Source organism: Periophthalmus magnuspinnatus, chromosome 5 (genome assembly GCF_009829125.3).
Source record: "Periophthalmus magnuspinnatus isolate fPerMag1 chromosome 5, fPerMag1.2.pri, whole genome shotgun sequence".
In the NCBI taxonomy this organism is placed as follows: domain Eukaryota; kingdom Metazoa; phylum Chordata; class Actinopteri; order Gobiiformes; family Gobiidae; genus Periophthalmus; species Periophthalmus magnuspinnatus.
Genome location: NC_047130.1, coordinates 10,169,692 through 10,196,406, shown reverse-complemented (window position 1 = coordinate 10,196,406; position 26,715 = coordinate 10,169,692). Strand labels below are relative to the sequence as shown.

General features: G+C 38.0%; 1 protein-coding gene and 1 non-coding gene across 4 annotated transcripts in view; one reads left to right on the top strand and one right to left on the bottom strand.

Moving 5' to 3' along the window:
- Positions 1-26,715, top strand: part of rims4 (regulating synaptic membrane exocytosis 4) — a 46,392-nt gene that overhangs the window by 14,670 nt on the left and 5,007 nt on the right. The window contains exons 2-6 of one of the 3 annotated variants that reach the window (XM_055221830.1): positions 2,398-2,404; positions 2,593-2,731; positions 17,285-17,397; positions 19,173-19,274; positions 22,597-22,736. In XM_055221830.1, the coding sequence (XP_055077805.1) occupies positions 2,398-2,404; positions 2,593-2,731; positions 17,285-17,397; positions 19,173-19,274; positions 22,597-22,736 (501 nt within the window). The remainder of the gene's footprint in view (positions 1-2,397; positions 2,405-2,592; positions 2,732-17,284; positions 17,398-19,172; positions 19,275-22,596; positions 22,737-26,715) is intronic. The other 2 variants (XM_033966880.2, XM_055221831.1) reach the window with 2 other exon arrangements.
- trnal-uaa (transfer RNA leucine (anticodon UAA)) lies at positions 25,562-25,644 on the bottom strand. The gene has a single exon. It is a non-coding gene; the product is annotated as a tRNA-Leu (tRNA).

Below are 26,715 nucleotides of genomic sequence, written 5' to 3'. Positions count from 1 at the left end.
AGATAGATAGATAGATAGATAGATAGATAGCCCATTTATGTCTCTAAATATGGGACAAAGCATATATGTTCAAATCAGCAGTTCTTTCTTTTCTTTCTTTCTTTTTTATTTATTTATTTTTATTTGCTTATGTATTTATGTATTAATTCATTTATTTATTCATTTATCTATATATTTCTTCTGGGCTTTGTTTATTCCTTTCAGGCATAATAAACTCAGCATACTGACATTGTGTCCTTTGACAATAGTACACTTCACCCATCTTGCCTTGACAGAAATTTCCTATTACCTCAAATAGAAAATTAAAGCCACAGTATGTAACTTTTCAGCCAAAAAGTAAAAAAAAAAAAAAAAGCATGTTTGTTTGTTTTGTTTTCATTTTGGTTCCATTTTATTGCACTGTAAAATATCCTTGCTCTCAGCGGGCTTGCATCTCCACAAACCTGACTTTTATTTAGCCTAGAAATGTTGTATTGTTAATTGACAAATAAATAATGCTCCTGTTTGCTCATCTAGAAACAACTCTAACCTCAATATATTCAAGATTAAATATACCAACCCCTTAAACAATTCACAAAAACAGATATTTTCTTTTTAAATTAACTCATCTTAAGTCTTACTGCCAAAACAAGGACGAGCCCCCACCTTCCTCACCCCGTTACAGCTCTCTCTCCCCCCCGTTCCGTCTGTACCTAACTCGCCTATAAGTGTGTCTCTTGGTGATTTAGCCTCTCGTCCCGCTAAGATCTATGTCGCACTAAACCAGGAATCATCTAGTGCTTTGTCCTTGTTTGGAGAGCCATTTTTCACCTCCTCCTCTCCTCCAGCGAGGTCAAAAAGGGACAAACTCATTGACTTATGTTAAGAGGGATCACAGAAGGATACAGTGTGGACTAATGTGAACATAATGGGAACATGGTAGGTTTAGTGAATGAAAATGGGAATGGAGGACAATTATAGAGGTTGCGTACGGTGAATGGGATTTGAATAATTGATAACTGATCATTTTCTCATGGAAATGGTGGAATTTGTGAATATTGATGGGGAATTTTGTTACAGTGGGAAGCCATTTCTTTCTTCCTACTAAGAAAATTGCACGGCATTTTTACTCTTTCAATGCATGTACAGTGGTCACTTCGTTACGTTATAAAAGTAACCCGCAATAGGTGAAATCCGCGAAGTAATCAGTTTTATTACATATGTTTTAAGGCTGTAAAACGCCTCACCACACACTTTAAACACTTTTCTCACACAGGCATTAACATTTTCTGACATTTCTCTCTTGTTTAAACACTCTCAAAGTGCAAACCTTCATAGGCGCCTTTGTCGGCACAGAAGGTTTCATCGACATTGTGGGTTTTGTCGGGGAGAAAACTTGCAAACAAACAGCACTTCACAGTCACACTGCGATCATTTATGTAAATTTGTCTGAACACATTCTGTACTGTACAGGAGACATGGCACCAAGGAGAGTGATTGACAATGGTCTACAGTCCCTTTGCCAATCAGGACGCAGAACACAATGCACATTCATATGCTGTAAAAAAAAAAAAAAAAGCATGCAAAATTACACAAAAAAATCTGTGAAACAGCGAGGCCACAAAAGGTGAACAGCATTATAGCGAGGGACAACTGTAATACAAAAGCCATGTTATGATGCTGTTACCTTATCAAACACATATCTGAACTTGTGTTTGTTTCATTCACATATGTTTAAGTAACACTTTATTATTAGTCTGTTTACATCTCCAAAGCTCAAAATGCTCTGTTCCACCTTGTGATGTCATATAGTGGTAGTAGTTTCACGTCAACAGCTACCTTTTACCTTTAGATCAGTAGCGATTGGCAACTCCAGGACTGAAATTATCCAAATGATTCTAGTTAAGGCGTACGGAGTTTAAACACACAGTGGATCACTTCCTGTATTACCATGTGACAACGAACATGGAACATGGAACAGAGTGTTTTCAGTTTGAGAAAAAAACCTAAATATATAAGATTTTGTGTGTTAAACATGCGTAAATGAACAAAACACAACCCCAGTTATGTTTGTGATGAAGAAACATTATAACAGATCAGAAAAATAGTGTAATATAGGCTATTTAATGACTTAAATATGTGTGTTAATTGAAAAAGAAAAAAAAGAGAGAGAGACACAATATATAGTAGTGTATATGACTAGCTAAACCACAAATTTGCAGCCACTCCTCCATCGGTTTGCCCCAAGTCAGGTGTGTCTAGCTTAACACACAGTATGGGAAATGACTGTCCAATAGTGTTTTATTTTTATTTTTCTTGTCCGGTATTTAGTACAAAAATGATAACATACCAGTATACAGATTTTTCCATGTTTTTTATTGTTGAAAAATGTCAGTTCACAGCAGTGGCTGGAGACAGGGAGTAGGTGAAAACTGACTTTGCAGGACACTACAGGATTACTCAAACATGCATGAGTCAGTCAAAACACAACTTTGAGTAAGCTAATGATGAAAGATTATTACTACATGTTTGAAAGCTCATAAAAGCCAACTTACACAATACGTCCCCTTTAATAATACCACATGTGAATAAGATGCTGTTGTGTTTGTGCAGATGCAGAAGGACGCAGGCTGAAGAGTATCCAACGCAGCACGGAGACAGGTCTGGCTGTGGAGATGCCCAGCCGTACCATCCGACAAGCCAGCCATGAGTCCATCGAAGACAGCATGAACAGCTACGGCTCCGAGGGGAAGTGAGTACTGCTATGGGCCCGGTCAAGTCGTGGGTTAGTCCTGTTTTAGTATGTTTTGTTTGTTTTTTTTGTTTTTTTTAGTAAGTAAGTTTCATTAAGGGCCCAATCACAACATTAAAACTGTGTCTAAATTAACACTAAACCTGTAATTAAAAAGTGCATATGGCAGGTTTTAATTTTTTTCTTGGTAATACCACAGGTATTACCACTATTTATCATAGTTTTACATCAGTCAAGTGGCAGTTTGTGGAGAAAAAGTTGAAAGTGAAAGTACAAAAATACAAGAAGTAACGGTGAGTTCAACTGAAAATTCTGTTCAAAATGCTGAGATGATTTACACACAAAGAAGACATATTTTTTAATGACAGTTTAAACCATTATTTCACAAAAAAGTGTTGACATTCATTTTGATTTGTCTTATAATAACTATTGAGAAATGTATAGGTGTTTTTTATAGGTGTTTAATTTATAGGCCTTGTGCACATCATGATAACAGTGGAAATACGTATATTGCATCTGCTGCCCTATGTTTTAGTGAAATGAGTAGCCAAACCTGACATATGTACTTAAACCAAAACTAAACTGGGACTAGAAGAGGACCAAACCAAATCTACGTGAAGACTTAAACTGGGCCCAAACCAGAACCAAACTAGGACACGGGTGATCTCGCATTTTTTTGGGAGGGGTCAATATTTATCACCTTTGGGTTTTTGGCATATATTAGTTTCAATATTATCGTTTATCATCTACATTTACTTTAGCAATAAATCAAACTTGTTATCGTCACAAACCTACCCACGTTAAATTTAGTTTTTAACCCTGTCTGGCATTTAATCCTGATCGGGTCATGGTTTAGGATTGATTTAGTCCTGGTTTGGCCCTGGTTTGGTCTTGGTTTAGTCGGCAGTCGTTTGGTCCTTATTTGGTCCTGATTAGCTCTGGTTTACTTTGGTTTTAATTCTGGTTTGGTCCTGATTTACTCCTAATTTAGTCCCAGTTAGTCCCGATTTAGTCCTGGTTTAGTCCCGCTTCAGTCCTGGTTTTGCTTGGGTCTAGACATAACACATACAATGATAATTAACTTCATCACTGTTGGTCACTATGAAAACGTATAGCTGCTCTGTCCTGGTTTTAAATCCCTGGATTGCTATGTTTACAATAAGCCAATAGACAAGTTAATTTACCCACTAAAGACAATGTACATGAGTTTTTTCATCTAAAAACATTTGTATTACCCCAGTACAGATATATTCTATAATTGGCTATTAGGGTCAAAGTGAGTACCCCACCCCATTTTACCTTTAAACAGAAACCAGAAATTATCTATGTAAAACAAGTTAATATTTCAGAATGAACAGGGGAAAAGGGGAGGTTGTTTTGATGGGGGAAGTATCCCATAATGTTTTGTGATTTGATGTCCCAATCAATTTTTAGCAACGTGACAGGTGCTATTATAAAGCATTTTAATCTATGCAAACCAGGAAGTGCGCTTTTAGAATGCTAGCTGCTGTTAGCATTACCGTGACAGCAAAACAACGCTCTGGTCTCAGGTTGTGAAAAGCCTTCATAAACTCAGCATGGTGAATAATTAGGATGTTCAGAATGCATGAGGTAAACTGCTGCAAACCGTTTAAAATGAACTATTTCTGTTTTTCATGTTTTAAAAATCAGATACAACGTCTGAAAAGCTAGAGTTCTCTTGGGTCAGTCCTGGTCTAGTCTTTTCCAGTTCATTTTTTGGGTCTAGTCTTGATTAAGTCCTGGTTCGGATCTGGCTCGTCCTCATTCCCGGTTTTGTTCTGGTTTAGTTCTATTTCTGGGCGTTTCTAGGTGAGAACACAATCCAGGACGCTGGACTTAAATGAGTTTTAATTACTGAACAGACGACTCTAAGGAGAAACAGAGCACCTCAGGAGAGCAGAGGTGTAGATGAAGGAGGATAAAAGGCAACCAGCAAGTTGAAGGTGCACTATGCAGCTTTTCAGGTGAACGGTCCGCCATCTGCTCCTCTCCATGGAGATGTGATGAACGTTCCACAGTATGACATTAAACAAATCCATCTACATTGAGACAAGCAGGTGACACCATCAGGCCGAGTTACAGGTCAGATCTGTGACATCCAGCTCTTACGGTAAGAACACACATTTTTCAAGCACAAAACACTATGCTAGATTGATGTTTAATGTCATACTGTGGAACATTTCAGGCAAAGCTATGACATCTCTATAGAGGCAAGCAGATAACAAACCCGATGCTGAAAATTTACATCGTGCAGCTGTAAATGCACAACATGTAATCCATAAATCCATACTTGTTTTTGATGTTTTATATGGACTTATTTGTTTTAGATTGTTTGTTTTTTTTCAGTTTATATTGTATTTTAAACAGGGCGCCCATGAAAAACAGCCCAAGTGCTCTCATTGGGTTCCCCTGTATAAATTAATAAAGATAAAGATAAAGAACTATATGCAAACTCCACACAGAAAGGCTCCTCTAGTCCAAGAATCGAGTCTATTACCACTCAAGATCAAAATCAAAATACATCCACTTTATGCTTTTGTAGCTTGAATGATCTTAAAGACTCAAACCAAAATATGATTCGCTAACAAAATAAGCAAATCCTCCAGCTAGCTAACCAAGATTTGGGCAGAAGAGCTGGAATATCTCTCAGATTGAACACAGTAGTGCCACCAATTTCTGAAGGCGATTGTGAAAAATATACAAAAAAAAACTTCTGTTTGTTTATACTGACAGAGAAGACTTGTTGACTCAGTAATTCCAAATATTTTAACCATAAACCAGGTCAACCATCTGCATTTCAACCTCTAAAACTCTCAAACTAATTTAAAATTCTGACTTACTCCAGTTCAATTTACAGTCCAAAGATGGCCTCCACATTCGCCTTAACCGCAGCTGTAACGTCCAGTCTTGAGCTCTATATTTGCCTATCCTTCATCCATCGCTTACATAACTGCGCACAGACAGACAGTTGCATCACTCACTCTCCTCCCATGAATATTAATATCTCATTTATTTCGGGAGCTCAAATCCTTATTATAAGCCTGGGGTTGGAGCACTGCTGGATTGTGGCCTTATTCCAAATATGCAAATGTTATTTTTTCTCTTCCTGCATCCGACTTCCTGTTTTGGTTGTCCCGTGTTTTGGAGAGGCAAAGATAATGGCTTCCGTATATCCCCCGGGCAGATATTTGATCATTTGAAGTGTGGCGTTAATGGTTTTTCCCTTTTGCTGAAGTAAATATTGGAACAAGAGGACTAAACCAACCAAACTTAATTTTGATGCTAAGGAATAGACTCGATACTCAATACCGATTCCGATACCACAACAATAATAAAAAAAACACTCTTTATTTAGACAATATAATGTGATTTTCAACCTTAAATTGTAGTACTTTCTTTTATATTCCCATGTGGCCTTATATCTGTGTAATCCCTTAGTCGTCCTGGTAGGTTCCATATTGGTCCATGAGCGTATACTAGTCTATGTGTCTTATACTTGTTCTGATACATCTTCAGATCATTCTAAAGATATTCAGAAAAGGTTCATTTCTGTCCTGTGAATGTGACATTTTTAGTATGGATACTTGCTCAAATGAGTATCTAGTTTTGATACTAGTTTTAGTATCAATTAGTATCTGATTTTGATACTTTTGACAACTTGACAACTTTGGCACTGTTTTAGTTCAGGTTAGGTTTTGATACTGATTTAGTCCTGGTTTGGTCTTTTAGTCATTAGTCACTTATTTGGTCTTGGTTAGTTCTGGTTTATTTTTGGTTTTAGTCCTGGTTTGGTGCTGGTCTGGTGTAGTCCTGATTTGGTACCGTTTTGATCCTGGTTTGGTCCTGGTTTGCTCCCCAGTTTAGTCCTGGTTTGGTCCTGGTTTGGTCCCTGGTTTGGTCCTGATTTGGCCCTGGTTTACTACTGTTGTAATCCTGGTTTAGTCCAGGATTGGTCCTGGTTTAGTCCAGGTTAAGTCCAGGTTTAGTCCTGGTTTGGCACTGGTTTGGTCCTGATTTAGTATTGGTGTTGTCCTGGGTTAGGTTCTGGTGTTGTCCTGATTTAGTCCTGGTTTGGTCCTGGTTTGGTCTTGATTTGATCCTGGTTTAGTCCTGGTTTGGTCCTGGTTTGGTCCTGGTTTGGTCTTGATTTGATCCTGGTTTAGTCCTGGTTTGGCGCTGGTTTTGTCTTGGTATTGTCCTGATTTGGTCCTGGTTTTGTCTTGATTTGGTGCTGATTATGCAAATGCCATTTTTTTCCCTGCATCTGACTTCCTGTTTTGGTTGTCCCGTGTTTTGGAGAGGCAAAGATAATGGCTTCCGTATATCCCCGAGTGAGAGGATATTTGAACATTTGAAGTGTGGTGTTAATGGTTTTTCTCTTTCGCTGTTGGAGATTTAGAAGTAAATACTGGTGCATGTGTGAGCTGTGGGGGTAGTCATCCACATCCATCCATGGGTAAAGGGTTGAGAATAAGGAGGCAAGATTAGGAAAACTGATGTAAGAAAGAGAAAGAAAATCGGAAATATATCAGTGATAATTTTCTTTTTTTTCTTCTTTTTTTTAAATATTTGTATCAGAAAAAAAAAAATATAGACCCTTCCAGTATTTGTAAACTGATCGCCTGGACGCTATAGACTGGTACCGTCCCAAACGTTAACTCTAATGGGAGAGTTAGCGTTAGCCTCCAAAAATCCCAAACTATAAAAGAAAACTACAAAATTAGCATACATGTTAGCAACCACGTAACAAGAATATTGTGATTTAAAATGTGCAAATTATAACATAAAGATCCACAGGTGTCAACACAATATGTCTGCTATAAATCTAACGTCATGTTGAACAATAATGCACCAAGAATATAGCGTGCTTTCTCTTCCTCTCTCTCTTTTCTTTCTGTCTACCTATCCCTCTTCTCCCTTTCTCCTGCCCTCCCTCCTCCCCCGGCTGTGTTGCTGATTGAAAAGCTTTGTGATGTCCCCCCTGTGAATAAAACCCAGTCCACAAACAGCGGCCAATCACACTTAGGAGCTCGGTATTGATCTCTCTTTCCCTCTTCCTCCCTCTCTTTCTATTGCTCTGTGTGTGTGGGCAACACGTAAACCAACTGACAGTGTTTTGCAGTAGTAGTGTTAGAGTAGAAGTAGTAGCAGTAGTTGTGGTTACAGCAGTGGTACTAGTAGTATTACTGATATTTTTCAGCTGATATCGTCAACATTCCCTGTGGGTTTGACGCTAACTGTAGGCATGCTCTGTCTGAGGTTTTGTTAGACTTTAATCTGAGCTTCATTTTAACACAAGCTGACCAGAAAGAACTGACTTAGCTGGAACTACAACAGGTGAGATAATTTGTGTTGGGAAACAAGTCTCTCTCCAGTCAAATATTATGGTTGCAAACTAGCTAGCGTTAGCCAGCAGTTTTTCAGTTAGTCACACTCACCTTTTTTGTTGAAAAGCAAATACCTAAACAGGACTATGAACGCTTGAGTTGAACACAGGCTCCTGAAAATGAAAATGTGCCTTTGAATCTTTTTTTTTTTTTTTTTTTTTTTTTGTATGCATTGTGCGACCATGATAACTGCTGAACATCCGTACATAGACATATATGCATCAACCCACAGAATGATGTCAGTGCAAGTATCAATTGTCAGTTTTCATATTGCAGAATGTGTTGATGTTTCCCCTAGGCCAGAGGTGCCTAAACTTTTTTATTGAGCGCCACATCTCAAAACATATTCGAAGGGAAGGGCCACAGACCAGTGATCAGTGCAGTACGGTGCTTTATAAACAGCTTTGACAGAGCCGCTGTATATTAATAAGGCTTAAAACACATTTATTTTAGGTTTGTATTACAATGCAATGTGATGTTTGAGGTCATACTGGTAGAAATAGTGTAATTTGCTGTTAAAAGTACTGCTTATGATCAGTTAGGCCGGTTCAGCAGGAGGTCTGAGGGCCAATAAAAACAGGTCTGAGGGCCGCATTTGACCCCTGGGCCATAGTTTGAACACCCCTGCCCTAGGCCTATTGATTACATTGTGTTTTGCCAGGAAAAATTGACCAATGTTGAACCTGATAATTTCTATATGTGACTAATAAACCCAGTGACTTTTTGTATTACAACACAAATACAACAAAAATCAACATTATAGCAATATTCATTTTAGCTGCTCACATCTGTATTAAATATTATTGGCCTATAGAATGCTGTGACAATGTTTTTTTTCTCTTTTTTAACAAGATCTGCAGTACCACCATCATATTTAATTAATACATTAGAAATACAAGGACTTTGCAAATAGCACCTGTAGGAAAACAAATGGTTCATCTAGAAACCATCTTTTGTGTCCAACACCTTAACCACTCAGCCACCCTGGTACACAATGTTTAGTTTTGTCTTTATTTAATTTATTTTTTGTTTATTTTGTTTTTATTCAATATTTGACCAGGTAAGTTAATTAACACCTAGACATTTGCAATAACCACTTGGCCAAGAGGCAGCGTAATACAGCACAGAACAGACTCACAAAAAAACAAAGTAAAACACTAAAAACAAGATAAGTTTTAAAGTCTGCTCTAGGTGTTTCCAGTCACTTGCTGCAGAGAACTGAAATGAGGAGCGGCCAAAAGCTGTCCAGGCTTTAGGAACGACCAGGGTGCGGCTGGAGATGTGAATGTTTAGTAGTGAGCTGAGGTTTTACAGATTAAAAACTCATAAATGAACAATAACCAGTGTGTTTGTCCTACGTAACAACAATTTGACAGAAGGTGATTGTGAACAAATGAGCTTTCAAAAAATAATAAGCTCCAACAAGTTTCATCACATTCTTAGCATAAAGGTTTAAAATTCTAAATATAAAATGATCAATGTCTGTGCTGCATCAGAGGTATCAGAGGGGCACTATGCAACTTTTCTGTCATCTGCTTGTCTCCATGGAGATGTTATTACTTCCACAGTATAGCTTATCTTCTATAGCAGATGTTTTTTTGTTGTTGTTTTTTTTTTCTTGCTAAAACATTTTGAACAGTTTGTTTTAATATAATTGACTCTTACCCTGCTCTCGTTTGTTCGGTCTCTTTAACGAGCCTTTAGTGAATGATCCAAATGAACATGTGATTTAGCAGGAGCACAATGCATTCTGGGAAATTGAATCAAGCAGCTTCCTGTCAGTGGGCGTCATTTTATTATGTAGAGACGGGCAAATGAACAAATGAAGTTATTGTTAATATGATGAGCAATTGTCATAAATCATGTTTTCCAGCCAAATGAAGTGAATACAGTTAGACTTATGTGAGCTACAAGAGCCTCATTTACTTTAGCCTTATAATAAGAAGTGATGCTTTTGATTTGCTATTGTCATGTAGAGAGTGAATGTGTATATACATCATCATAAAATTAACATTATAAGAGAAGACTGCAGAATAAAAAACCTTTCATGTACTTTGCTAGGCCATGGAGAGACTTGTACACAAACAGAGCTGCTTTAAAGTCTATTCTCTGAGCCACAGGAGCCAGTGCAGAGGACTTATGTGCCTGTACTTCCTGGTTCTAGTCAGGACCTGAGCAGCAGTGTTCTGGATGTACTGCAGCTCAATGCTCGTTTGGAGAATCCAGCGAGCAGACGTTACAGTAGTCTAAACTACTGGAGAACAGGAAGAATTATTCACTTGAACCCATCAGTATGCTGAGATAAAGATCACGCTCATGCCCTGCTCTGACTTCAAAAATGCCTTGGAATACCACTCAGATTGGTAATTCTTGAACTGGGAGACCTCACATTTCAGTTAAAGTGTGATCTATTACAACCAGGATAATTATCACAAAAAGTGGGTCTGGGTAGAATGCATAAACAATGTAAACATTTGTTAGAGGTTAAACCAAATGAGCAGTTGTTCATAATGTCAATTTAGATTTTAACGAGGGAGTATTTTACTTTTATGGGGTAATAACAGCTAACATATGAATACTTAGATCACCCTGTTACCTTTTGTTACTTTGAAAATGCTATACTTACTGACAACAACGTATTAAAATTATAAGTTTCATGCTCTGAGTCCCCCCTTAGTCACTCCCCCTTCAGAGCATAATCACAAAACTATCAGCGTGCATCTCATTAATGACACTACTACACATTACATCAGGTTTGTGAAGTTGTTGTGTACAGTTGTGTATCATGTTTTCGTATATTTATGGAGAATTACCATGTGAGAGCATAGGCTTGTGCGCTGATCTTTGCACAGAATCTTATAGTTCACATAGGGCCCGGGAGAGATTGCTAAATTACTGAGACATGCATGAATAACATCTACAATCTCTTCAGGCATGACATGACTTTTTCTTTGTACATATGAAATGTATTTGCTGTATTGTTTGGCCCTTTTGTGACCCCATCCCCTTGAGGCAATGGCTGGAAATTAGCCTTTATAATCCAGTGTGTTAACACTTGAGTCTGTCCATTGTCCTGCACATAAATAAAAATGTGTTTGTTAGAGACATTTATTTAGCCTATGGTTTAGCATTATGTTCTTTATATATGAGTTAATTCAGCTGGAGCGCTCTGAGGTCGGAACTTATAAAGTGCAAGTGGGAAATAGCCGACCTCCTGGTGTCTGAAATGCAGCATTATTGAGCACAGCACCCGGGGCAGCAGCCCCCGTCCCATCACTGTGAGCCCTGCACTCCCCTTGCCACAAGGTGACTATGCCACAACAATATACACTAAACAAAACTGGGATTGAACCATAGACTGTATATATAAATAACATAGCTAACCTGTTAGCCACTGCGTTTCAAATAGGAAGTGATCAGGGCTCTTCTGACTCCATCAACTCCAGTTCACTTTGCACTGGAAAGCTGCCGCCCCTCTCTCTGTAACTGCTGCTGTCAGGCTCATCATTTTGGTCTTAAAATGTTCATATTGACCCACTCTATATGTGTTTTTTTGTTTTGTTATTGTGTTCGTAACTCAAGATATGAACATTAATAAGAGACAAATCAGCTGCCATCTTTCCCCAAAGTCACTCTCTCTAGCGTTGCTAAGCCCCTGCCCCCTGACAAACCAGTGATGTGGTTTGGAAGGGGCGTTACATTCAACAGCGTCGCTCCAGATTGCCTTTTTGGTTGCTATGATACTCGCAGTCGGAATTCCAAATATGGAACTTGGCTCCACATTCTGGGCAAGACACTTCACCTCCATATGCAGCGCTTTGAGTGTCTATCATATGTGATCTTGTTCATATTCATACATTATTATATTGTTAATGTTGATTTATTTCATACATTAAAGTTGCACTAAGTAACATTTCTAGGGAAGGGATCTTTACCTGAGATGATACTGCTTTGCCTGGAATGTTCCACAGTATGGCACTAAACTCGCTTATCTCCATGCAAGTAGACAAGTAGATAATGCCACTAGGCTTAATTACAGGTCAGATCTGTGGAGAGGTGACACTGCTCATAGTAAAAATGTATGTCTTTCAGTGTTTTTTTTTACCCATAAAAACAGTTGAATATGTGCAAGATAGAGGGATTTAATGCTATACTGTGAAACATTCAATGAGAAGAAGTAAAGTGGGTGTTGGTGGGATAATTTTGCCTGGAATTGTCAATCTCTATTGAACAAAAGGTAAAAGGTAGCTGTTAATTTGAAAACTACCACTACATGACATCAGAAGGTGGAACAGAGCATTTCAACCTTTGGAGATGTAGACCAAAAATTGTACAAAGAAGTGGACTAAGTGAGTGTGATGTCACTCATAGCATCCGGCTCTAGTCAATTGAAGCTTATTGAGGCTATAGCAAAAGACGAAGTTTAAATCTGTCAACTGGACAAATTGTTGTAGGAATGAAAACGTTTCGCTGCTCATCCAAGCCACTCGACTGAAGAAGGGGCTTGGATGAGCAGTGAAACATGACAGTTGTTCAATGTAAAGTGAATTGGAGCCAGAGTCTATTTAGCCGGAAGCGCACCCATGATCAATTTCTATTTGGAACGCAGCAGCTAGCAGGTTAGCTATGTCCATTTATATATATAGTCAATGATATAGACAAAGTAATAATAAAGGGTTACTCAAACATGTGTGAGTGAAACAAAACACATCTCCAGGTATGTTTTTGATGAGGTAAAAACATTATAACAAGAGTCAACTCTGCGTGATATAGGACCTTTAATGTGGTGTAAACATCAGCCGAATACACATCATCTAAACATGTTCTGCAGCTTTAATTAACAAACAAGGGCATGGGACTTTTGTATTCAGACGTCTTTACCTGTGCAAACAGGACAACTTTATTCCTTATGCAACAGATGCCAAATGAAAACAGCCAAGAGAAAAGAAAAAAGCACATCAGACCAGGTGGGTTGGGTCAGAAAAAACGTACATCACATTGTATTCAGGGCAGGGTAAGGGTTAAATACCACTAATTTAATTTCAATTCCATATGGACCAAATCTAAAGAGTAGTGTAGGTGATATTATATAGGATTACTACAGATTAAGAGGATTTTTGTCATTATATTGATGGGTGCAGATGGCATTGGGACAGTTAGATTGTGTTCATGTTCTCGAATGGGATGATGTCATAATTTCACATGGAGGACAAGGGTCTAAACATGTATAATCCTTGGGGTATTAGCTGGTTTTGAAAGAAATATCCAAACTTTCCGCAAATGTTGAATCATATCAGTATTGGTTTGGGATTGACCCTTGAAATTTGCCACTAGCGCTTGTTTTGCTTAAGGGAATTGTCATCCTTCCATCATGTTGTATCGTTGTTTTCTTAAGTCCATTTTATTCTTCTGCCTTGTTTCGTGGTTTGGTAACTCGTCTCTTAAAAGTAGAAAGTCTGAATCAGGTGGTAGAATGAGCAAGCAAGTGGATCGGGGAGTTTCAGCTTTACCCTGCGTCTTTTTACTTTAGGCAGGTATAGAGGTTGGCAGAGGACATTTTAAAAGATGACTCCCATCCTCTTAATAATGAGTTCCAACTGCTCCCATCAGGAAGGACTTTTAAAGAGGCTCTCTGTAAAACCAAGAGTTACAAAAGCACCTCTGTTCAAGCCTAAACAAGTGATATTATATTATGCCCCTTTGCACATGTGCCTTATTTGTACTCTTGTTTTTAATGTATAGTTCCTAATGAGGTTTTAGTTCTTTTAATGTGCACTTTGCTGTTCATATCACTTTTCCAAATGCAGATGTGTGAATGAATGAGTGAATGAATGAACTGACACTCCGCCAAACAAAAATTTACCTGTTGGTACCAGTAAAGTAACATTAATCTTATGGCCTAAAGGTCTTTCAACTGACAACAATCATGTCTTTGGGCTTGAATAATGGCACTACTTTCTGAAGCTGCTAAAGACAATAATTTTACTTTTATGTATTTATTAAAAATGTGACCAAACCTGCATTTTGACCACCACATGCTTGTTCCCATGATTATAAAGATATAATTTGATTTGCCTGAAATCTTCCTCAGCATTAAACTTACATAACTTTCTTTTATTTACTTAGAGAAGTTGCAGATCTGACATGAAACCTGGCCTTATGGCACCTTACCTGCTTGTCTCCATGGCGTTTTAAGTTTAAAGTAATACTGTGGAACATTGCAGGTGCAGCAAGGGTTTGAAAGACTACGGTCCTTCAGTTCTTAAGTCAAACACCTTAACGACTCAGCCATCCCACTGCTAACCATGGGGACACATTTTTCCACATTAACATTTAACTATTCAACTCTGGCCTCATTCACTTATTTTGGAGAAAGATCTAAGTCCCATTTTTGCGATAAACAAGATTGGGATTAGATGCAAGATTGAGATTAGATTTGGGCTTTATTTAATAATATTTTAACATTTTAAACACATACAATTACCTGACAAACTAATACAAGAATCAAACTACAGGGTTAAGAGTTTTCATGCCGAATAAAACAAGAGATTTTGTTGTTTGTGGAGAAAATTATAGTACTTCAAAAATTGCACCTTTTGCAATTTGCTAATTACGTCTATTCAAATTGCTTTTATTCTGCCCAAGCACTTGGTTGAAGAAATATAACAATGCACCTTCACTAAATGATCAAGCTTAACATTTATGATTTTCCTTTTGGATACTCTCCAAATTCCCAAATATTCCCAGGACTTTAAAGTACTTCTGCTTTACACTGTAGCAGGCTAATAGTGCAAAGCTTGTATTGAGTATTGAGACGTGTGCCAAGTGTTAGTGTGAATAATATACAAAGAGACAATAGAGGGGCTTGGCCTGTTGCCATCAAAGCACTCAGTTCTGCAATGGACTAAACCAGGACTGAACTGGAACTGGGTCTGAACCAGGGACACACAAGGTTGCTTTACACAGGGAAATATTCACGAGTACAGTGTTATCAATCTTAAAGCACACCTATTATGCAAATCGACTTTTTAGAGCCTGAAAAAAAACCCTGCTACTCGCTAGTGTGGTGTGCAGCTATCCATCAGCGGTGCCTCTTTGTTGTGATGGCGTTTATGGCGACGTCAGCTCCCATTGGGCGCCGCAATTTTCAAACGCGGGAGTCAGCGGACTTGTTTCTTTCATTAAGTCGTTTTAAAATGTCCATATTGTAACATAATGATCCACGGGTGTCATAGATTATAACTATAAAGCAGAGACAAGCACAATAGGTTTATTTTAAAGGTACACTATGTAAGTTTTCTGGTGGGGGTCTGTCACCTGCTTCTTTCCATAGTGATGTTAATTGGTTTGCCTGGTATGTCCTGCAGTATGGCATTAAACTCATATAACGTGCTTTAATTCAGCTGCTTTGTTTCCATATAGAGATGCTTTTGGTTTTCCAAGAGCATTAAACTTAGCCTATATAACTAGCTTTTTTTCAATTTCTCTGTTTCCATAGGGATGTTATAGGGTTCACCTGGAATGTTACGCAGTATGGTATTAAACTTCAATCACAGACTTTTATTCACACATGCTAAGAAGGCTGAGCTAGGGTTGATTTGGTCTCTCACTCGTGTCACCTGCTCTGCTTCTGTGTTTTAAAATGTATACAAATTAGATAGAAAAATATTTGGTTCTTTTAAAAAATGAGCTCCGGTTCCATCTGTTCACGTTAAGGAACCGTTCAAGAGCCGATTCGCTCACATCACTACTCTGTACAATGATATAATGGTCATTGTTTTTTCTCTTTTGACAACTGGAATCCGCATTGGATGTTTAAGTTGGAGATGATGTCATTCCGAGTTCAGACCTCCGAGGGGGACTAAAACACAGCGTTACATTGTGCAGCTTAAAAACCCCTTAGTCGTCTGGTGTACGTTGTGGCCTGGTTGTCTGGTGTCTCTAAAGTAGGGTTTATAATAAGCTCTGTGTGGGCAGTTTGGGGACACTTCTGATGAATGGGTTTAGCTCTTGACTCCTTTAACCTACACACGTCTGCACACACTCGCCCGGTATCACTGAATATATTATACTCTTTAAAGGTGCTGTGTCAGATTTTTACTCTCTTAAAGATATAAACAGGACTAGTTCATTTTAAACACCGTGATAAGTTCATAAGCGCTTTTCATAATTCTCAAAGGCCGGAGCTGTGTTTTGCCGTCACAGTAATGCCAACAACAACTAGCATGCTAACAGCGCTGCCTTATTTCCTGGTTCACAGATGATGAAACATTTATAATACACACTCGCCGGATATCACTGAATATAATATATGCTTTTAAAGTTATATACAGATGTTTTTGCACAAATATATGTTACAATTATATATCAAAATTGCTCCAAGATATTGACTTAATATGAAGTGTAAAATGAAATAGTGAAATGTGCTTCCTTTTAGGCCGATGTTTGGTCTAGTATCCTACTCCAAAGTGAGTTATTTCTTTGGGAAGGTTTGTGTTGACCAATCACAGCATTGTTTAATCCTTACTAAGCATTCTAATTATTCACCTCAATGAGTTTATAAGATTATCACAACTTTCAGAGGCCAGAGCGAAGTTTTGTTAACAAGGTAAAGATAATAACAACTAGCATGCTAATACACACTCCCTGATTATTAGACAATGACAGATGCAGACACCACACAACAGACTTATTTTTCCCTCAAGAGCTGCTTACGCAATATACTTGGACAAGACACAGTTTGCTCAGATACATGGAGGGGGAAAAATGGGCACAGGACCTTTAAATTCTGTCAACTTTTTTTTTTTTTTTTTTATAATGTGTTAAAATGTTTTGCCACTCACTGAAGTTGCTTCTTCAGTTCTTTTTCAACCGACATAAGGAGGTGGTGTCTGGAGCATTTACCTTACTTTATATTCAGACATTCATTATAAAAACATAATTCTGTAAATGGGATTGATACACATTATCAACATTATAAACATATGGACATCAACATCCATCTTGGAGTTGTTGTTTTTTTCTTCAGTTCTTGAATGACACAACATATTTGCTAAAATAATTACACAAAGATGGAAACCATGGGATTTGGAGAATGTCTGTATTTCTAATAAGGCTGACTGTAACTATGTGTGTTGTGTTGCAGTCTGAACTACAGTGGCATGTGCCTGGCATCCGATGCCCAGTTCAGTGACTTCCTGGACGGGATGGGACCAGCTCAGTTCGTGGGCCGTCAGACTCTAGCGACCACATCTATGGGTAAGAGTAAAGCCAGTGATCCTCAAACATTTAAAAAGTTAATATGATCACAACTGAACCTGGGTTGCTAGTTAGAGTATCATTCTCAGTATCAGTCCATGCTCATGTGAAAGCTCAGAACCTCCAGAATTCACTCATTGAGAAGCAGAGGCTGCACTAACACTCATTAATGATTGGTTTAGGTAGTGAGATCAGAGAGAGTCCTTTTAGGTTTAAATCAACTGGATTTCAGCATTGAAACTGGCAACTCAAATGAGACTCATTTATCATCTTGAAAACCAAAGGCATCAAATTTTACATAAACTACTTGGCCGTCATGTCCTGTGTTTTGTAAGATAAAACCAGCATTGCAATTGTTACCAGTAAAAGCTCTATTTTATTTGAACTCTATCTTAGATCTGGAATGTAGAATGAAAATCTTAAATATGGTTATTTTAAATAAAACCAGAACATGAACAGCACACAAAGGTTTATGGAACAGCACTCAAAATAGATGGGATAGATTATGAATATCAGACCTGGACTTCTTTCTGTGCCAACACCAATAGTGAGCTTTGAATCCACCAGGAACATTTGCTGTTGGATCTTAAGTCCAACGCCTTAACCACTCAGCCATCCTGGCACACATGGGCTGTTAAGCACACTGAAACTGAACTATAAATAGTAGAAAAAGAAAATGGTGCACTTTGAATTGGAAGGATTGAAGCCGTTTTCTCTGCACGTGTTCCAGTGTACAGTACGATCCGTCCTCTATCTCCAGTGAAGTGTCCTTTCTGGTCCTGCGTTAAACTGGGTCAGTCTGGTCCCAGTCCGTAGCTCGTCCTTGGCCTGGAAACAGTGAAACCAGCTGGACTTGACTCAAGCTTAGCCAATGCTTCACTGTTACATAAACACGCGCCAAAATAACTTCACAAAACTGCATATTCTGTGCCTGAACCTTTTGGAGAGATCTAGCACAAAGTTACTCCTGGCTGAATATGTTTGAAATTTGGGATGGTAGTTGTTTCACATTGGTGCAAGTATTCAACTATACGTCAGATATATATGTTGTAATTTCAAAAGCTCGATACTACTGAACTCTTACTTAATAATGAGAATGGCTAAGTGGTTAAGGGGTTAGACCTAAGATCCAAAGGGAGCTGTCACTCATGGATTCACACCCAACTGGAATGTATCTTTCCACCTTGCCTTTTCTGTATACTACAGTCAGAACATCTCAGTCCTGCACATTCATTTAAATAAGCACAATCATCTTTCACTAATGATTGGTGCTTACAGCGAGGCTGAGATCACAAAAGATTGTGTTCACACTCTAAAATTTGATGATGTCATCATTTCAGACGGCGTGCAGGGGCCTACTTAACTCAATGGAAAATTTACAATTCAAACTTTTGTCAACTGTTGAACCTTATCATTGTTTTTTAGAGACTGGCTTCACAAACTTATCATATTAATCTTATGGCGTAAAGTCCTTTCAACTGACAACAATCAAGTCTTTGGGTTTGAATAATGGCACCATTTTTGAAGATAATGTGAAAAGAGTGTTTTCCATTTGTCTATTTATGTTGAGTTGTTGTTGAACTTTGTGCGAGTTTATGATTGAGATATTTACCACCAAACCAGCTCAACAAATCTGTAATATGACAAAACAGCAAATTCCACCGGAGAATTGTTCTCTAGCTCAGTTTAAAACTGTCACATGAACATCACTTATATGGCAATAAATGAAGCCTAATTGTGACAACATGTGTCTGAATCATGTGTGCCCCCTGCAGGTGACGTGGAGATCGGTCTGATGGAGAGGAACGGCTCTCTGGAGGTGGAGGTGGTCCAAGCCAGAGGACTCACCATGAAGCCCGGCTCAAAGTGTCCCCCAGGTGAGGAACTTGGTGGCCTAGTGGCAGGGGTGTCCATACTATGGCCCAGGGGCTAAATGTGGCCCTCAAACCAATTTTTGCTGGCACTCAAACCTCCTGCTGAATTGGCCCAAATCCAAATTCCGGCAGTATGTAGAGCAAATGTACGTAATTCTACCTCTACAACCTCAAAAACATCTTATTGCATTCTGATACAGACCTCAAATGTGTGTTCCAAGCCTTTTTAAAGGCACAGTAACTCTGTCAAAACTACATAAAATGCACCCACCTGAAAGACTCGCTGTGATGAACACTGCAATATGGCCCTCCACTTCAAATATGTTTCAGTATGTGGTGGTCTGTGAAAAATGTTTGGATATTTGTTGATTTCTGTGTAATCTCTCAGTCGTCCATTTTCTTGACGTAATAAAGTAAAATTTGTGTTACCCCAGTACACATATAGTTCTTGGGGTCAAAATGAGACCACTGTGTACTGTCTGCACAATTTTTAAAATATTTTTATTGTTTGCAAACCACGAAGTAAGCTGCTAACATGCTAGTTGCTGCTAGCGTATCGTGATGGTAAAACTCTGTTCCGGCCTCTGAAGGTTGTGAAAACACTTATAAACTCATCATTGTAAGTAATTAGGATGTTCAGAATACACTAGGAAAGTGAAGAAATACATCTGGACCACTGCAAAGAATTTACAACAAACTGGTTCTGTTTTTCATGTTTTCAAGACAATAAAATTCACATACTGTGACTTTTACAAAGACAGAGGAAATATTGTGTATAAGTTTTTCCTTGGCAATAATTTAGCCCCCATTTACAGTCATCAGATGTTGGGTACAAGATGTTACAGTTAATTAGGCTGTTTGTATGAGTCAGTTAATGATGTGAATATATGTGACAGAGCAGACAGCATTGTATAACACCACTCATTAACCACACTTACGTAATACAGAGCAGCAAATCATCTGGATGCTTCACCCGCAGGAGGACGTACAAACTCTATTAGACAGATGAGTTTGAAGAAAGTGATTAGATCCAGATGAATGGACTCACGCAGAATGAAGAGAACAAAATGATGTGCTTTTGTGAACAGGATCAGTCCCATGTTCAATGTTCAGATTCCCTTTGGAAGTAATAATATTTGATTTTTATTTGTAAAGCACTTTTAAAAGAAGGTTTACAAAGTGCTGCACACTCATCGCGTACAGTAAAGAAACATACAAAAGTTTGATTGCAACTGGAAATGCTTCAGTGGGAGGCATGGACTGTACAAAGAAGCAGACTAAGTGAGTGTGACGTCATGTATAGCGTTCAGCTCCAGTCAAATGAAGCTCATCGAGGCTAGAGCAGTTATAGGGGCACAGTATCATATCAACTAAAGAGCCAGTCTGGAGCTAGCAGGTTAGCTATGTCCATTTATACATACAGTCTATGGCGGGACGGGTATCTATCAACCCTCACTCAAAACTGCCACCATCGCATTGGAGATAAATGTTTCTGTCCCATTTTAACTTTGCAATTTTAAAGATATAAGTTTAACTCATATACCCACAGGTCCAGGTCATCAACATTCAATTCAATTTCAAGTCAACAAAAACAGCTATACACAAAATATGACACATAAACAATAAGTAAACATTAAAATAAGAAAACACTAACATATCCTGTCTAGCTAGAAATACTAGGGAGAAGAGGTGGGTTTTCAAAATTGAGAGAATCTGACAAACTCTACTCTACTTTCAGCATGTTAAAGTCTGATGATGTTTGCAAAAGTTATCAAGTTTGTATGCTTTCTAAATGGTCCCTTCATTAAGAGCTGATTATGAATGTATATCAGCATTACTTGGAGCCAGATCATGATTAATATTTCATCACAATGCATTTAAACTTACTATCTTTATATCGCGTTGAAGAGGTAACTAACATCATCTGCTTTATTCTTCATTGGAATTGGTTAAACCCACCTGTCGCCCAGTTAGAACATTGCTGATGTAGCGACCTTGAGCCTTTGTTGCTTAGAGAGGAATCTGGGTCCAGTACCTTGGTCTGACGCGTTGTTGTTTGTAAGAAATAGACTGACTCGCGTAGTGCATTTTCTGGTGGTTTAATCAAACAGTGGCTAAGCAGGTTACACATACAGATGGTGAATTGTTGGCCTACACAAAAATAACATGGTAACAAACAAAAAATAAAGCGGTCAACGAAAAATTACGGCTACCTGGCATCTCCCCTCTCCACATGCAAGCAAGCAGGAAACCCAGTGCCTTTCAAAGTACCAGCACGTCACCTTGCCCACATGAACCCCGCCCCTCACGCATTGCCATAGCAACCTAAAACACCCATATGGCTCCTACCGCTGAGGCTGACCAATATGAGGTGTGGGTGAGAAAAGGTGTCTTTGTTTGAGCAGATGAGCTGCCTTCAAGAGAAAATTAGTATTCAAATATGCATCAAACACAATTTAAGCTAGTTTCTTCCATTCCTTTGAGATAATATGTTTCCACTCTTTTGTTATCAGGATGGTTGAGTGGTTAACGAGCTGGTCTTAAGATCCAATACAGAGTGGTCTTAGTGGTTTCAAACCCCACTCCTGGTCCTTGAGCTTAACAAACTGGTGCTACAGATATGAAGAGACTAACTGAAACTAATGTGTTATTCATGTGTTTCAGTCATGTCACTCTTTTGTTTAAAATGGGCCATTTTCACTATACATTGCAGCCTATCTCCACTAGTGCTGTTAAATACTCATTATGCAACATCAAAAATAGAGCACCTACTGAAAAGAGGCGATAGTTTAAGGAGACAGAAGTTTGGGGATTTGATGCTTATCTGCTGCCTGGAGTCGCTGACGCTGCTTAAAAGAAGGGAAAGATTTCCACAATTAATGCTAACTTTTATAGGCTATTAAATCTACCTCATCCACAACACTTCTCTGTATACCAAACAGGCCCTCAAGGCATTAATTGTACAGCAGTGTTAAAGCCATAGTGATCTTAATTCTTGCTAAATAGTAGCTTTAAAAGTCCTGTAGCTCTTTTTTGAGCTAAACTTGTCTTGCCCGAGTACAGATATATTGTAAACGCAGGTCAAAATAAGTAATCTATGTGCTGTCTGTATCTAATTAAAGCATTTATTGTCAGCTAACCACAAAGTGTGCGTTAGCATGCTATTTATAGTTATTTTTTGACGTTTTTGTGAAATCAGGCCCTCAAAATGGCAATACCAACAAACGTGTGACGCCACTTCGAACCCGTGAATAGAATATGCCGCTTTGATTCGTTCATCGCTATGGCAACTGTGCTAATTTCTCATCACTGTTGTTGATTTCAGCGGCGTACATAAAAGTCTACCTGCTGGAGAACGGGCTCTGTGTGGCTAAGAAGAAGACCAAGAGTGTGAGGAAGAGCCTGGACCCTCTGTACAACCAGCTGCTTGTCTTCAGCCACACTCCCCAAGGCAAAGTCATGCAGGTAAGACTCCCAAATCACCATCTGTCCTATACTACACACAGAGAGGGTTAGTACTCACTCACATTTACTCAAGTATGTTTACTAGAGTAACTTTTTCACAAGATTGTACTTTTCAGAGTACTTTTACCCCTACTTGAGAAACATGTTACAAAATACAGTGTAACAGTGCTCTTACCTGAGTAGTCCCCAAATACTTTTTTTAACTCTCACTTGAGTAATTTCTTGGATCACTATTTCTACAGCCAAAAACTGAACTCAAGAATATAATATTACTTTTCGTTCTTTCTTGAATTCAGTTTTTGGCTACTCTACCGATGTTTCACAACACATATGGCATGTTTCAAGGTTTGGGATTGCTTACTATTGTTGAATTATTGAGCAAGACACTTCAGCTAACAATTCTGAAGATGGCTTGTACATACATCTCACTAATAAAGGAGCCTGACTGAAAATAATAAAAGGAACTGTTGCAGAGTCCATTGGTGTAGATTGGCAGCCATGTTGAGTATGGTTAGATGGTTAGGGTTAGGGCCTTTTTCATTATTATTTTTTTCTATAATGGTAGGACTGGGCAATTAATCAAATAGCACTTGAGTGGAGAGGGATTCAAACCCACGAGGGAAAGCTCTGTAACTGCCAAATATAATACATTCTTTCCCATTTTTTTTCTTCAATGGTAGACCTGGGCAAGTAATCAAATTTTATTCAAGATTGTGATGGAGTCATCTCTAATCATCAATAATCAGCTTGTCTTTTTTATAATGGAAAGGGAAAGATCAAATCAAATAAAAAATAGAGATTGGGTAGTAAGAGAAATATGCTATATATATAAAATGGCTCCTAGTGTGGTCCTTTCTGACAGCGTTGTCTCTGCACACAGATAAAGCTTTGGCGAGTTGTGACAGGAGACTGAGCGGGAGCAGTGGAAAAGTGCATAGACTGAGTTTAATTACTGTGATCTGAAAATAGAAGCGTCACGTGGAGCTGGGCTTTGGCTCTTGTACCAACAGGAAGCAGACTAAATATCTACATTTCATTAGCCCTCTAGCAAACGTCAATTTTTTTTGTTTTTGGAAAATACAAAAATAAACTGCCAAATCGCCTTTCAATAAGATAAGATAAGATAAGCTTGTGTGTGTGTTTTAATTATATATATTTTGACTGCAAAGAGCTAATTGGTCGAACACAGAGCACCTACAGATGCAGCAGGATTGGAGTACAATGTAGGGTTGTCAAAAGTATAGAAAATCAGATTGATACTAAAACTGGTATCGAAGCTAGATACTCGTATGAGCAAGTATTGATACTAAAAAGTGACGTTCACAGGCCAGAAATGAACCTGAACCTGAATAGCTTTAGACTGATCTAGAGCTGTATCAGAACAAGTGTAAGACCACATAGACTAGTATACACCCATGGACCATTATGGACCTGGACCACTGAGGGTTTAATGTTGAAAATCACATTTTATTGTCTAAAGAAATCGAGTTTTGAAATTTTAGCATTGTGACAATATTAGTAGAATGAGACAGAGGCTTTTTTTTCAGTCATTATCTTGCATAACTAAAGCATGTACCTAAAAAGACTAAACAGGGACTGAAAAGATTATAATAGAAGGATTAAAGCAGGAACAAAAAAATGGGGCCAATGTTGGACTAAACATGGATTAAATTAGGACTAAAGCAGGACCGGATCTGTATTACGTTATAGCAGCACCAGATTGGACAAGGACAGAGACCAAGGTAAGAAAACCAAGATTAAACACTAAAACTTGCTTAAAACCATTTTAAACCAAGACTAAACTCAGACTAAACCATGATTAAACCAGGATGAAACCAGAACTAAACCAAGACTGAACTTGTGTTAAACTATACCAGCTCTAACCTTAAATAAAGATGGGATAAAGTAGGGCGAAAAGTGACTAAACCTTGATTAAAACAGATTTAAACCAAGATTAAACAAAGACTGAACTCGTGTTAAACTATACTTAGTCTAATCTTAAATAAAACTAGAATAAACTAAGACAAAACCTGAATTAAATCAAGATTAAACCAAGACTTAATCTATAATCTAGTTAGTCTAGTGTTAGTCTATGGCAGCTCTGAGACTGGGGCGAAAGGAGGCCAAAACCAGATTACATCAAGAAAAAAACAAGATCTAAAACTGGATTTAACCTGGGTTAAATCTGGTTAAATCTTGGTATAAACTAAAACTAAACCAGGATTAAGCAAAAATTAAACCAGGGTTAAAACAAGACTAAACCAGAATTCTTTGTTCACCAAATAAGGTCTGAACAATGGTATCAATTTATAATCTAAGTCCCAAAAAATTCAGAACCAAATATTCACAATGTTATGTTATTTTGTCAAATTCAGGATAATCAAAGCATTGTGTCTGACAGATCCAGTGTCTAAACTATCTATAATGATGAGATTTGGTTTTGATACATTTGACCTCTCTCGTTGCGATGTTTTTGAGATGGCTGCTTCTCCACTATCAGTGTCTGTCCTTTATGGATAATGTGTCTCCTGTCCTCGGATAACATTAAATCCTGTGTATAAATCACATAGAGACTTAGACTGTGAAAATGGTAAAACTTGTTCTTGAGAAACATAGGGACATTTGGGGACATTTGTTTTGTCATGGTTTGGTTCAAGATGCAAGTCTCAAAATACTGTTAGTGTGTAAATGTATCAAAATAAGTACTGATCTAATTGAGCTGACAGTTAACTTGGTCTTCAACAATGAAAAGGTCCATATTATGCTATTTCTGATCTGTGTTATGTTTCCTCGTCAAAATCATACATACTGTTATCAGAGATAGCTACCAGGAGTGGGGTTTGAACCCACGAGGACTATTGTCCATTGGATCTTAAGTCCAACGCCTTAACCACTCGGCCATCCTGGTACATTGAAGCATGCAAAGTGTCATGAAAACCAAGGAAAACATTAACTTTATGCATAATTCTTCAAGCTGGATCTTATATAAGATCCAGAAAAGTTATCAGAATTTTACAAAAAGTCTATAATGATTGTGAGATTTTGTGCCAAATTTCTCAGTGAAAAGTAAAATTGTGATTAAAACTGTGAGTCTAAACGTGATATAAGCCTTATTTTGACAATAAACAATGATTTAAACATTGTACTTCTTGAGTAGTAGTTTCACCAAAAACACTTCTCTTCCTTCAATAGTTTATTGGACCACTACTTTGTACTTTTACACGAGTGATATTAGTTTGAAGTTACTCTTATTTGAGTGCAATATTTGGCTACTCCTCTCACCTCCAGTCAATATGACACAAAAAATGTTGCTTCTTCTGATTCTCAGCGTACAAACTGTACCTAGCGTGAGTGTGACCATTTTAAAAGTTGGGTCATTTTCACACAAGTTTTTGAAGATAAAAATACAGTGTCCTAGATTTGCGTGGCTTTGAAAACTGGAGCACTTTGACAAATCGATTTCAGGTCGAGAAAAAGTGGTCTTGAGGAGAGAATGCCACTAGCGATGACTGAGAGACAGAGGTGAAGAAACCTGAACTCCTTACAAAGATTCAAGCAAAGAGTCATTTTCAGAGTATAAAAATAAAGACACTTTTTGTACATTTCAAATTTTATTTAGAATAAATCAAAATATAGTTTGAAAATTGATCAAAAATAAATACAGTACCAGTCATAATGATAAGACTCTTCAAACTCAAAGACAGTTGGACAGTTGGGTTTGAAGGTTTCAGTTTAGTTAACACATTGTCTCATCATTGGACTTTGTATCCAATGGAAAATAGCCTTTGTGGGGTCGAACCCAGTCCTGGTTAACAGTAATTTAGGCTTGCACATGAATACTTCAACCCTGCACCAGAAAAGTTACATAATGCTCCTTTAATAGAGCTGAAAGCTAAATCCAATAAAGCATTAAATCATTCCAACATTTGACCTCCTGCCAAACACTAGTTATCTTCACTGATCACTGTAAATCTAAAGA